We start from the raw sequence: 12888 nt of genomic DNA, 5'->3' as shown, positions 1-12888 counted from the left end.
GCGTTTGGCCTCACTTCGTAATCGTGTTGGGTCCTCTCACAATTTAGGACATAGTAGGCTATTTACTATTGTTTTGAGATGTTAGGTAGGTATGCATTATTTGTTACGTGATTGTTGTAATGATTGTGCATACATTAAAATGACATTTTGAAACATTTTATGGGACCTTGCAAATGTTGATCGATATGAACTAAGTGAAATGGTTTACGGTAATTACTCATCTATGTGCCGGAAAAATGTTCCACTAGGAAAATATAACTGTTAATTTTGTCTATAAGCTTTATAGGCTATAGGGTCTCTATGAAAGTTGTTTCAAAAAAATACTTATTTGTGTTCATGAAAATTAGTGCACTTTTAAACGGTTTTACGTTCCTCAGTTTTACAATACATTTTTGTTGTATGTATATGCATATCTATTCACAACAAAGAAGTTACCTATTAAGTATATGTTTATACTCATCTTTTCAAATACCTTTTTTATAAAGGTAAGGATGTATTGAGAACATAATGATGAAGGTCGTTGCCTTACCATGACTCTAATACCTCGTCTAACTACGCTTTCTTTGAAAGACATATTTGTAAAACGATAAAAATATACATTATTTTATTAAATTGTTTCAAATCATATAAAAAATTCCTTAAAACTATAATAGCTACCCATTTTATTAAAAAGAATGAGTTAAACTAAATTTACAATTTAACTTAATTATTTATATTAAAAAAAATGAAGGTNTTTTTTTTTTTTTTTTTTTTTTTTTTTTTTTTTTTTGACCAGTTCTCAATCATTATTATATAAAGACTGAAAAAAAACATTAGGTTGTTTGGGTCAACCCATGGGCCTCCATCCTTTTGACTTGGATGAAGAACGTAAAACAGTGAATGGTGGCCAATGATGATGTCAGCCAGTTTTTTCCCACTTTTACTTTTTTATATAAATACCTTTTCATATTTCTATAAAATATTATCAATCTATTGCCTTCATTTCTTGTTTATTCTACCGTCACAACGTATTTATTTAATTTTTTGTGTCAAACTTGAGTAAACGAGTTATATGTCACAATATTTTTACAGTAGATACTAAATTATTATAAATTTTAAAATACGAAAGTTAAGTTATTACGTATTAAAATTAAAAGATTAAATGATTACACATTATAAAATTTAATTGTTAAATGTGTCTCACTTTAATTATAAAATTAAAAATACAACACTAAATTAATACAAATTAATATAAAGATTAAAACTTTGTTTGTGTTATGGGCCAAAGAATAATAGGTTGTTAAAAGCTTGTGAGGCCCGATCAAGGAGCTCGATTGATCGATCCAGATAGGAATGCGCCTCTGAGTTGGACTAAGAGCCAAGGCCGATGCACCTACAAGTTAGAATAGTTTTTTTAGTAATTATTATTTTTATTCAAAGTTTATGGCTATAAAAGCTTTTTTTAAAACCATAAATAAATATTGGAGAATCGTAGAAAATAATAATAATAATAATAATAATAATAATAATAATAATAATAATAATGAAGCGTTGAATTGATGGTTGATTATGGAACAAATATTATTTTATTCTCTTTCTTTCGTAAAGGTATCTGTCTTAATTTTCGAAATAAAAATAATGAAGCTTTGTTTACACATATCTCTAATTTCAACTTGCATGAAGAATTTTAAATTATAAATAAAATAAAAATAAAATAAGAAAATAGAGGAAGGCCTGCAATTGTTTACCCCTTTAAATAATTTATTTTATTTTTATCAATATTTTTAGAGATTGAAAATTGAAGAGTCGAACATGCCTCTTCACGCCAAATGGCAAATGCACAAACAAATCAGTAGATGACGTGGAAATATATATTTATTTATTTAATTTTGCTAATAATTGAATATAACAGGTAGGATAAAAAGAAAATTAAAATGATAAAAAGAGGAATTGTCATTTCAAAGCTTGGGTGTATAAATAATACCCAAGAAATTCAAAGCTAAGGCAACCATTTAATTTGAACATAAGAATTTTCGGCCCCCACCAATTTGGATGAACAATTTACACCCATCAAACTTGTCACCAAAAAGTGAATCCTTTTGACATTTCTCTTTTTACTTAACCCAAATCTCACATTCTCACTCTTTATATCTCAACGATGCATGCACGAATCCAAATCTGAACCTCTTGTTATTATAATATGTGATGTTTGAGTAAAAAAAAGGTATACGAATGAAACTATATTACATTTGAATGAAAGTGATTTTGGACTGCACTTTTTCTTTTTGATGGTTTTATCATAAAAACTCTAAAATTAAACATCCCCTCAATTGAAGCAATCTTATGCTATGTGACTGCTTAATTTTTTTTTTTTCTTTCTAAGAAGCATATAAGTGAAGATAAATATGTATTCACTCTTGAAAGTAGATCGAGAAATGCTGAGATCAAATCTTGATGTGCAAGTTCATTGAAATGACATATGATAATTTAGTATAATCGAGTTTAAAAGTTTATGCTAATTAGATTAAAGAACCGCCTAAATAGTTTAAAACTTTGATGGGACGAACCGATATTATTGATAGGAAAGGAGTTGGAATTTGAAGAGATAAAAGGAGAAGTGGACGTGAAGAGGCGAGGTTTTGGTCAAAAGAAAGCCTTTTAATTATTCCAAGTGACTTCCTTTGATTTACTTTCTTCGTCTCATGGAAAAGAATAGTTTATATCTATTTTCACTTAATTTTACAAGCATTCATGAACTTTAAAAAATAATAAAAAAAACGTTTAAACTGTTGTGGTCAATCGTACGTTAACATAAAAACGGTTCATTTATACTTCAACGATTAAATTCTTATTTGATTTCTTCTCTCTCTTTTAATTTCACGTGATTTCTATACTGACTTATCTCTTTATTTCATTTCGAACCCTCTCATTTATGAGTAATTTCCAAGAGAAGTAGAAATTTTAAATTAAATTTTTCTTCAACTTAAGATAATTTTAAAGAAATAGTCTGATATGAAGTTTATAATTAGCCAGAGAGAATTTTTTTAAAGATATTAATAAAATAATTTTTTAATTTTTTAAAGATATTAATAAAACATTTAAAAATTAAAAGTATTTTTTAAAACAAAATACTAATATTTTTATAGGAGAAGGTGAGATCATTTTTATTTTTTATTTTTTAAAATTCATAAATTTAGAGGTATGAAATTTTTGGAAGTTCATAAATAATTTCAAATGATATTTTTATTAATTTCATTTCTAATAATATTTTCAACTAAAAAGTGAAAGGCTGTATGTTGTTCTCAATAATAATAATAATAATTATAAAAAAAAAAAAAAAGGGAAAATTAAAAGGAAAGAAATTAAAGAAACATTCCTTATATTTCTTTTTCTTTCTCCATTTTCTGTCAAAATCAAACCGCCTTTCCTATTAATTTAATTTTCTCCTCTCTTTCCTTCCTCCACCTTTAAAATCCCCACTTCAAACCGACCTTCCACCACCACCACCACGAAAACCCCCCCTCCGCCTTCAAATTCCGGCCAAACTCTACCGCCATGAACGGCCACAAGCGAAACCCCACCACCGCCACCAACAGCAGTCCCGTCGGCAGCCCCACCTCTGGCAACATCTCAGACAGCTCCACGAAAGAACAAGACCGTTTCCTTCCGATCGCAAACGTGAGCCGAATAATGAAAAAATCCCTTCCGCCGAACGCGAAAATCTCGAAAGAGGCGAAAGAGACCGTACAAGAATGCGTGTCGGAGTTCATCAGCTTCATCACCGGTGAGGCCTCGGACAAGTGCCAAAGGGAAAAACGGAAGACGATCAACGGCGACGATTTGCTCTGGGCCATGACCACTCTGGGATTCGAAAATTATGTCACCACTTTGAAGACTTACCTCAACAAATACAGAGAAACAGAGGAGGAGAAGCATTCTTTGGCCAGACAGGACGATCACTCCCCGTCTCCTGCAAAATCCACGGCGGCGGTCTGTCCAGCCGAACCGATTATTGGCGGGAAATCGGCCAATTCCGTGATGGATTTTCAGAATTTAAATTCTGGGTTTTATTCACTCGGGGCTCATAATCATAATCACAACCATCATCAAGGAAATCAAAAGAGTTACCATATAATCGATGGCGTTGGATTTGGGGAAAATTTAAGGGGTTTCAATTTGAGTGCAGTCCATGAAAATGAAGGAAATCGAGGTCGAGCTATGGCGGCTCATCTTCAACAGAGCTCTGGTTGGTGATTTGATTATATATATTTATATATACTCGAAAGAAGAACAAAATGAAAGATCTTTTTTTCTTTTTTTTTTTTGAATTTCCATGTCAAATTTAGAATATATTAATGAGAATTTATCATAGTCTAATAAATAAATTGGAATTGATGGTAGGATTTAAAGAGTTAAAAGAGTATGGTTTTATGGAGAGATTTTAGAGAGAATTATATTTAAATTTTATTGTTATAAAAGTGATGGGATGTGGGATTTGAATCTACAATGAATAGTTTAAAGTAAGAGTGGTAATGTCATAATATATTATGCTATTTGACCTTTATTCTAATCACATTCACATTTAATTTCTTGGTCTCTAGGTACTTACTTTGCTTGCCTTGTTGCACTACTTTTCTTATCAAAAATATTCCAGATATATTATATAATAGTTTGTTGATTTAAATATAGCTAAACTGTAAAAATATTACTAATAAAAAAAAATTATAGTGAATAATTAGCAATGAAAATCCTTAACTTGAGAACAAGTCCTCAACACAGTTCTAAAAAAGTAACATAATTTATTCAATAGATATGAACATAGTNATAATTAGCAATGAAAATCCTTAACTTGAGAACAAGTCCTCAGCACAGTTCTAAAAAAGTAACATAATTTATTCAATAGATATGAACATAATTAAATTATTTGACAAATGGAATGATATAAGTCTTTCGAAACTGAAAAATGTGTAATGACATTTCAAGCACAATGAAATAGGTAACATAATTTGTTCTCGGAGGATGAAGAACTCGAACTATGGTTACACAAACAAAACTGACGAGATGAAATAATTAACACAACTACATCGACATATTCCAACTAAGAGTAAGTGAGGTTCTATGCCCTTTTGTTTGCTAATGAAAAGAAGTTTAGAAAAAGAAGGAACAAAAGAAAANAGAGTAAGTGAGGTTCTATGCCCTTTTGTTTGCTAATGAAAAAGAAGTTTAGAAAAAGAAGGAACAAAGAAAAAACGATTGAAGAACAAAAGCATGACCCTAAATAATACAGCAGGCTATCTTCTACAGATTTTGAAGGCTACTGTTCTTTCTAGATCCCGTCATTTTTCTCGCTCGATTGATGAAATCAGTTGAAAGGCATTGGCGTCACCATTTTCGGGATTCAACAGAAGCAGTACCTTTACATGTTGAGCTAAATTTGGACCTGAAAGGAGCTTCATATAAATTTCTATCTCGAGACAGCCGTGGTTTGAGATCACAGAACTTCGTGAGCCTTTCCATAGTACCTATTAATAAATGAAGCCTGGAAAGCCAAAGATATTATGTGAGAGAAAATAACCTTTTAAGATTTGGAGGAATATATCAGTGAAATAATGAGTGAAGTTGATATACATGATTTTCAGGTCAACTAATCTCAGGGGACAATTACCTTACCCCCTCCCCTACATATGGTTATCACAAAAACTCCCAAGTTTTCTCAACTACTGAATCTTATTCCGCAACAGGTTAGCCATCAATGATTTGAATCTTTTCCTTTAAGCCATTTATTTTATTATTGACAATGAACTACACTAACCATTAGGTCAAGAGGTCAATCCATGCTGGTTATATATATAGCCTTGAGTCTAAATAAGTAAGGAGGGGAAGCAATTAGGTTACTAAGAGGTACCAACTTTATAGCTATAGAATGTTATCTAATAAGGAGTAGGCGTTTGGTCACCTTCCTTCAATTTGGTATTGGGAGAGATGGGAAGCTCTCTAATAATTTGTAGTCCCATAGCCATTATTGATAAATAAGATCGAGGTTTATCAAAAATTCAGTTCAAGTTCAAACACTTCTCACTCATCATTAACCAAGACGCTTAAAAGCTGAGTTAATCCTACCTTGACATTGGATATGTCGGGTGTATCGGATGTTTGTACAGGGTAAAACTTGTAAAATTTCATCTTCTCGAATGCTTCTTTAGTTTCTTTGCTCATTTCCTCGATCGCCTTTTTACGTGCTTCCCTAGCCTGAAAGAAAACCGAATATAAGACCTTGACGTAATTGTTACTCATTACAAACGTAATTATAACAATATAACTAACGATGTTTACCTCCCTATTAGCTTTTTTGGCCTCTCTTACTTTCTCCTTCACGAAAGCCTAAAAAATCAAGCATAATCATTTATGGTTTTATAAGGATAAAATAGCTTCCTTGGCTGCAACACTTGACAAACTAATACCTTGAAAGCATCCTTTTGATTTTCTGGTAACTCTTCCTCCTCAATCAACTTATCCGTGAACTCCTGAAGATTTGTGAAAACAATGCATAAACATAAAATTCTATGGGAATTTCCCTCAAGAAAGTTCTCAGAAACGAACAGCAACCTAAACTATTGAAAGATAATAACCAAGACAGTCATTTGAATTAATATCTTGTACCTCGAGTTCATCTAATTCCCAATCAAACTCACAGAAAACCTGCAGATAACAAAAGAGTTAAACTTACATATAGATTTGCAGTTCCCCTGCATGATCATCCTAATCCAAATGGGCATCAAAATCTGAAAATATAAGCATATAATTTCAGATTGTAAACAAGAATGCTCAACTAATCTTTTCCCTACACACTACGCATTCATGAGCCTTTTTAAAACAGCAAGGATTAAAAACCTTACTGGTTTCGGGTCGATTGGAAAAATAATTGGAACCTCGGTGCTTTGTTCAATTTCATCTTCCTTAAAGGGCTGGTAAAAATCTGCCAGAAAAGTAAATGCATGAGATATGACAAACTTGTATAGACTTCAATGATAACCATTAGCCGGATTATCTTGATGACACCAAATATCAGTGGTACTAAAAGTGTGGGGTGGAAAACTACAACTAGATATCACTAATCCTCTTTAGAAAGCATTCCACTTTCTCCTCCCAAGAGCTTTCAGCTCTTCCCTTCTCATCGAATAAAACGCCAATCATATAATTAACTACCTAATTAATCAAAAACTTACAGGGTAAGCAATACTCGTATTTCTTGACACGATCTATTTTCAAATGCTTCAAAGCAGCTCTGCAGAAACAATTCGCACAAGCATCACACCATGTCCAAATTTTTGTTGAAGAGTAGTATATAAAAGATATAAGGGATTGTGAAATTGTAAGTGGCTGCAAAATAGAAGTGGAAGGTCATTCATATTCGTACCTTCTCTGAGTGCAACTGAGGATGAATATTTGAGATTTCAACTTATCGACTTGGCTATCTCTGAAGAGGAATCAGATTTCATGGTCAAATATAAACCAGAGTTGGAATCTAAAAGATGCTAAGAAAGATTCACAAATTAACACCTTTTCTCCAGAGGAATATAAGGAACCCAGTCCATCTTCATTTGTTTCATGGGTACTATCTCTTCAGCCTCTCTTTGAACAGAGTTGATGCCAATTTTATCAGAAGGTGGGAAAGGAGATACAACCTGTACAACCAGAAAAACCACTACTTTAATTCCAATTCCATGGTAATGCGGTGAATGTTAACAAATGAGAAAAGTAATAATAAGTCAACAACTTCTTTAATTTGGTATTTGTAATATGGTGGTCGGTCAATTAACATGGGCAACTAACAAAAACCATGGAAAAGGCCAGTGGTATTGAATAAAGGAAAATGAAAACATTGTAAACACCATGTACAGTGAAGAAGAAAATAAAAGAGGCAAAAAAATTTAAGGCTGTCTTAACACCTGGATCAAAACCCACTAACTAGTCATTTCTAGAAGCCTTTGTCTTTGAATAAAAACAAATAACAATCAACACCATATACAAAAATTAATAAATATAATGACTTACAGCCACCACAGCAGGTATGACAGTAACTTTATTTTCACCCTTGTAAGGAACCAATTGAGCTGCACAAACAGGAATCAGCATAATTAGACTACAAACAAAAACAAAAAAAAGGCAAGGAAAAAGAAGCTTTTAAAGGGTTGGAACAATATACTAGACCCTAATGAAATCGACTTGCTCATGTTAAAAAATATAGAATAAGATTCTTTTATCAGTTAAGCTACTTACGCTCTGTACAGCCGAAAAGATAAACTTTCTCACCGTACAACTTTCCTCCCTCTTCAAATGCATCCTGACAATAATTGCAATTATTATATCACCAATTCTAATAAATAATTTTTGTAAAAAATAAACCAAAATTGAACCTTGAGAGGTTCTCAAACTCACTTCTAAATTTGAGAAATTCCAGTTAAATTGATAAACGGAGTCCAATTGATCCCACTGAAATAAAAGAACGTGTATATGTATAAGCAACAGAACAATAAGAGATATGATAAAAAGAAACCAGCACTGTGGTTTATGCCAAACCTCTGTCCCAACAGGAAATGCTGCTTTCCACAGATCTTCCTGCATTTAATAATAGTTCTTCGTAAATCAGAAGAAGCAACAAACTACCAATTGGCAATCCACATACACTCAAAAAGCTCCAAAAAGTACCCCAATTCAGGTATTGTCAAATTACATAATAATAGTAATAATAAAATAAGCATCTGATTCCAATAGCTTATGAAATAAAAACCAAGCTGCAATACGAGATTATTCAAGAAACCCAAAAGAGCAAACGAAACCATCCCCACAAAAAAAATTATACAGCTCAATTTTTCAGGAAATAAAAAAGCGGGGAATGTAATAACTGATGATAGTGAAAATTGAAAACCCAGGAAAGAGATACAATAAATCCCATAACATAACAACCAAGACTAACGCAAGACTCGATAGAGGCAGAGAACAAGAGGTAGAGCAGTAGCAGAAATGGTGTAGAATATAGAATACCAAGTTGCGTTGGTCCTCGAAGTATTCGGGTTCGGATTCGGGTTTGGGGACCTTGATCCGCTTGGTTCGAGAAGGAACTTCTTTGGGCTTAGGTTGAGCGGGTTTATGGTCTTCCTTCCGAGTTGCCTTCCTCTTAGTACCTTTCCTCATTTCGTTGGGAGCTCAGCTGGAAAACAGAAGAGAGTGCGAAGAAGAAGAAGAAGAAGAAGAAGAAGAAGAAGAAGAAGAAGAAGGAAGTGGGCGGTGCGGCCGATTGAAAGCGAAGGATCCGGATTCGAAATTGGGAATGAAGAGGGAGAAGAAAGATGGAGAGAGAAAGATAGGGTTTTGGAATTAGGGATTACTGAGCGTAAGATCAACGCGGATGGTCCCTTCCTTTCTGCCGCAGATAGGCGGGACGTCTATAGCTTCAAATCCAAAATTATTTCAAAACTTTTGTTCAATTTCCATTTTCACTCTTCACACACATAAAAACAGAGACCGCCTACACACNTTTTTTTTTTTTTTTTTTCCATTTCAATTACTTTGTATTCCTTTTAAATTACAAATAACTTTTTCTATAAGATATCAATTTTAAATTTATTTCTAATAAATTAATTCATTTTTTAAATTTTAAATTTGTTTAAAATATTTATTTTAAATACTTTTTCTATTTTCAAATATCTATTGTACAATTCTTACAATTATTAATTTAACTTTTAAACAGCATTCAATTTTAGAAATTTGGCGAAAAAAATACACATTCATCAACAAATTTTGAAAACAAAATTGTGGGCCTAGGCCCAACAGTAGGCGTCCAAATCCAGGCCCAAAAACGAGGTCCGGCATAGCTGGCGCCAATTTGGGCGCGTGATTCAGCCTCCGCATACGTGAGTATACATACAGTTTGTGGTAACATCTAAAGTCGCTCTACCCTTCTTCCATTTCTCCATGGACTCCCCAACCCACGTCGCTCTCATCTCAAGCCCCGGGATGGGCCACCTCTTCCCCTCTCTCGAGCTCGCCACGCGACTCTCCACGCGCCACCACCTCACCCTCACTGTTTTCCTCGTCACCTCCCACTCCTCCTCCGCCGAAAATAACGTCGTTGCCGCCGCCGAGGCTACTGGCCTCTTTACTGTCGTCGAACTCCCACCGGCTGACATGTCCGACGTCACCGATTCCACTGTCGTTGGCCGCCTTGCCATCACCATGCGCCGCCACGTCCCGGCTCTCCGATCGGCCATCTCTGCTCTCACCTCCCGCCCATCCGCCCTCATTGCAGACATCTTCTCCACCGAGGCCTTCGCCGTCGCCGACGAGTTCCACATGGCCAAATACGTCTTCGTCGCCTCTAATGCATGGTTTTTAGCCTTGACCATTTACGCCCAGGTTCTCGACAAGCAAATCGTCGGGCAGTACGTGGACCAGAAAAAACCGCTTCAAATCCCTGGATGCGAACCGGTCCGGCCATGCGACGTCGTAGACCCGATGCTGGACCGGACCGAATCCCAGTACTATGAGTACGTGAAAGTGGGGATGGCAATAGCGTCGAGCCACGGCGTTTTGGTTAATTCGTGGGATGAGTTGCAAGGTCGCACACTCGCATCGTTTAAAGATCGGAGTCTGTTGGGTCGAGTGATGAAGGCGCCGGTTTACTCGATCGGACCGATCGTGCGGCATTTCGGCTCTGGGAAAGACGGCTCGAGCGAGCTGTTCAACTGGTTGAGGAAGCAGCCCGGGAAGTCGGTGATTTACGTGTCGTTCGGCAGCGGCGGAACGTTGTCGTTTGAGCAAATGACGGAAATGGCTCATGGCTTGGAGTTGAGTCGGCAGAGATTTGTTTGGGTGGTCCGGCCGCCCACGGTAAACGTTAATCAGCTTTCGATCTTGGAGTAAAAATAAATAAAATCCAAACTTATTTATTTATTTATTTGAAGGAATATAGTTTAATTAGTCAATTCATTATAATCTCAACAAAAATAAAAAAAAAAAAAAAAAAAAAAAAACCAAACTTATTTATTTATTTGAAGGAATATAGTTTAATTAGTCAATTCATTATAATCTCAAAAAAAACCAAAATTAAAATTTTTACTATGTGTTAATANAAAAAAAAAAAAAAAAAAAAAAAAAAAAAAAAAAAAAAAACCAAAATTAAAATTTTTAATGTGTTAATAAACCAAACAAGAAATTTATGCTTATTAGTATTAATTAAAATTTGAATTATTTAAAATATCCTAAACTTTGTAAAATTTCATTTTTATTTGGATTTTTTTTATTAAAATAAAAGATGAAAAATAATTTGATGGGTGATTTTAAAAAATTAGAAAGAGTAAAAAAGATTATTCAGGACTATATAAAATATTAATATCCTTGTTTTAATTAATTTATGTTTATATAAAAAATTTANAATTAAAATTTGAATTATTTAAAATATCCTAAACTTTGTAAATTTTCATTTTTATTTGGATTTTTTTTTTATTAAAATAGAAGATGAAAAATAATTTGATGGGTGATTTTAAAAAATTAGAAAGAGTAAAAAAGATTATTTAGGACTATATAAAATATTAATATCCTTGTTTTAATTAATTTATGTTTATATAAAAAATTTAAAGTTCCAACGAAAAAAAGTGAAAATTTGAAGTGTTGGGCACAATTATTCAATATTTTATCTTACAGGTGAGGTCGGATGCGATGTTTTTCACGACAGGGGATGGGAGTGAGGACCAATCAGAGGCGAGATATTTGCCGGAGGGGTTTTTGGAGCGGACTAGCGAGGTGGGGTTTCTGGTGTCGATGTGGGCGGAGCAGACGGCGGTGCTGGGGAGTCCGGCAGTGGGGGGATTTTTCACGCACGGCGGATGGAACTCATCATTGGAAGGGATTACGAAGGGAGTTCCGATGATAGTGTGGCCGTTGTACGCGGAGCAGAGGATGAACGCCACGATGCTGGCGGATGAGATGGGGGTAGCGGTGCGGCCGAAGGAGCTGCCAGGGAATGCGGTGATCGGGAGGGAGGAGATTGCGGCGATGGTGAGGAAGATAATGGCGGAGGAGGATGAAGAAGGGAAAGCCATAAGAACGAAGGTTAAGGAACTTCAACGAAGCGCAGAAAAGGCCTGTGCGCAAGGAGGCTCGTCGTACCAGAACTTTGCTCGAGTTGTGAAACTTTTTGGCCGTACGGGATAAGTTTAAAACCTTTTTTCTTTTTCTTTTTTTTGTTACTTTTTTAAGAAAAAATTATAATTCTATGATATGAATAATGCAGGNCGAAGCGCAGAAAAGGCCTGTGCGCAAGGAGGCTCGTCGTACGAGAACTTTGCTCGAGTTGTGAAACTTTTTGGCCGTACGGGATAAGTTTAAAACCTTTTTTCTTTTTCTTTTTCTTTTTACTTTTTTAAGAAAAAATTATAATTCTATGATATGAATAATGCAGGATGTTATAATTATAAGATGTGGAGAAATTATGTAACCTAATTTATTCTTATGATTTAGGTTNGATGTTATAATTATAAGATGTGGAGAAATTATGTAACCTAATTTATTCTATATTGTTATAATTATAATTCAACGGCCAGGATTGAATTATAGACGCACCGCGAAGCTGGCAGGCTCGTAACTAAACGTGGCAGATGGTCAGGTCAGTTATTTCACCTCTAATAATGTGAAAACGAAAATGACAAACAAGGAGAATGCATGAAGGATACCCAACTGACAGAAAATTATTTTTCAAAAAAATTAAAATAACTTTTTGATGTTATTAAAAAATAATTAAAATAATGAATCTATAAGCCAAAAATTAATTTACACCGTCTATTAAATTCTTATACTTTTATAAGGGAGTTAATTTAGGTATTTCGTTCAATTAATGGTTGATTCACTAAT

The 12888-nt window shown here is 34.1% G+C and overlaps 3 protein-coding genes and 1 long non-coding RNA gene across 4 annotated transcripts; 3 read left to right on the top strand and 1 right to left on the bottom strand.

Annotated features, from left to right (window-relative positions):
* Positions 1-3459: 3459 nt before the first annotated feature.
* LOC111810177 (nuclear transcription factor Y subunit B-2-like) lies at positions 3460-4273 on the top strand. The gene has a single exon (XM_023696785.1). The coding sequence runs from the start codon at positions 3535-3537 to the stop codon at positions 4231-4233; it is 699 nt and encodes a 232-aa protein (XP_023552553.1). The 5' UTR covers positions 3460-3534; the 3' UTR covers positions 4234-4273.
* A 611-nt stretch (positions 4274-4884) lies between these two features.
* Positions 4885-5222, top strand: LOC111811374. The gene is made up of 2 exons (XR_002817536.1): positions 4885-5092; positions 5167-5222. It is a non-coding gene; the product is annotated as an uncharacterized LOC111811374 (long non-coding RNA).
* Positions 5161-9462, bottom strand: LOC111811365 (protein HEAT INTOLERANT 4-like). The gene is made up of 14 exons (XM_023698177.1): positions 9025-9462; positions 8560-8598; positions 8419-8472; positions 8260-8323; positions 8035-8093; positions 7540-7664; positions 7397-7456; positions 7206-7264; positions 6876-6955; positions 6640-6678; positions 6441-6503; positions 6313-6360; positions 6100-6228; positions 5161-5518 (listed from the first exon to the last, which is right to left on the bottom strand). Exons 1-14 carry the CDS (start codon positions 9172-9174, stop codon positions 5471-5473), a joined length of 1017 nt encoding a protein of 338 aa, XP_023553945.1. The 5' UTR covers positions 9175-9462; the 3' UTR covers positions 5161-5470.
* Positions 9463-9889: 427 nt separating this feature from the next.
* On the top strand, positions 9890-12459 carry LOC111808487 (anthocyanidin 3-O-glucosyltransferase 5-like). The gene is made up of 3 exons (XM_023694492.1): positions 9890-10869; positions 11683-12122; positions 12291-12459. The coding sequence occupies exons 1-3, from the start codon at positions 9955-9957 to the stop codon at positions 12358-12360; spliced, it is 1425 nt and encodes a 474-aa protein (XP_023550260.1). The 5' UTR covers positions 9890-9954; the 3' UTR covers positions 12361-12459.
* Positions 12460-12888: the final 429 nt, after the last annotated feature.

Source organism: Cucurbita pepo, chromosome LG01, assembly GCF_002806865.2.
Source record: "Cucurbita pepo subsp. pepo cultivar mu-cu-16 chromosome LG01, ASM280686v2, whole genome shotgun sequence".
NCBI lineage: Eukaryota > Viridiplantae > Streptophyta > Magnoliopsida > Cucurbitales > Cucurbitaceae > Cucurbita > Cucurbita pepo.
The sequence above is the reverse complement of the archived record's forward strand: the minus strand, read 5'-3'. Positions and strand labels throughout refer to the sequence as shown.

Coding starts and splice junctions, on each gene's coding strand:
- LOC111808487 (XM_023694492.1), top strand. CDS start 9,955: ATGGACTCCCCAACCCACGTCGCTCTCATCTCAAGCCCCGGGATGGGC. Junction 10,870..11,682: donor GGGTGGTCCGGCCGCCCACG/GTAAACGTTAAT, acceptor TTTATCTTACAG/GTGAGGTCGGATGCGATGTT. Junction 12,123..12,290: donor CAACGAAGCGCAGAAAAGGC/CTGTGCGCAAGG, acceptor CGCAGAAAAGGC/CTGTGCGCAAGGAGGCTCGT.
- LOC111811365 (XM_023698177.1), bottom strand. CDS start 9,174: ATGAGGAAAGGTACTAAGAGGAAGGCAACTCGGAAGGAAGACCATAAA. Junction 8,324..8,418: donor GGAATTTCTCAAATTTAGAA/GTGAGTTTGAGA, acceptor AATTATTGTCAG/GATGCATTTGAAGAGGGAGG. Junction 7,665..8,034: donor TCATACCTGCTGTGGTGGCT/GTAAGTCATTAT, acceptor CTGGTTGTACAG/GTTGTATCTCCTTTCCCACC.
- LOC111810177 (XM_023696785.1), top strand. CDS start 3,535: ATGAACGGCCACAAGCGAAACCCCACCACCGCCACCAACAGCAGTCCC.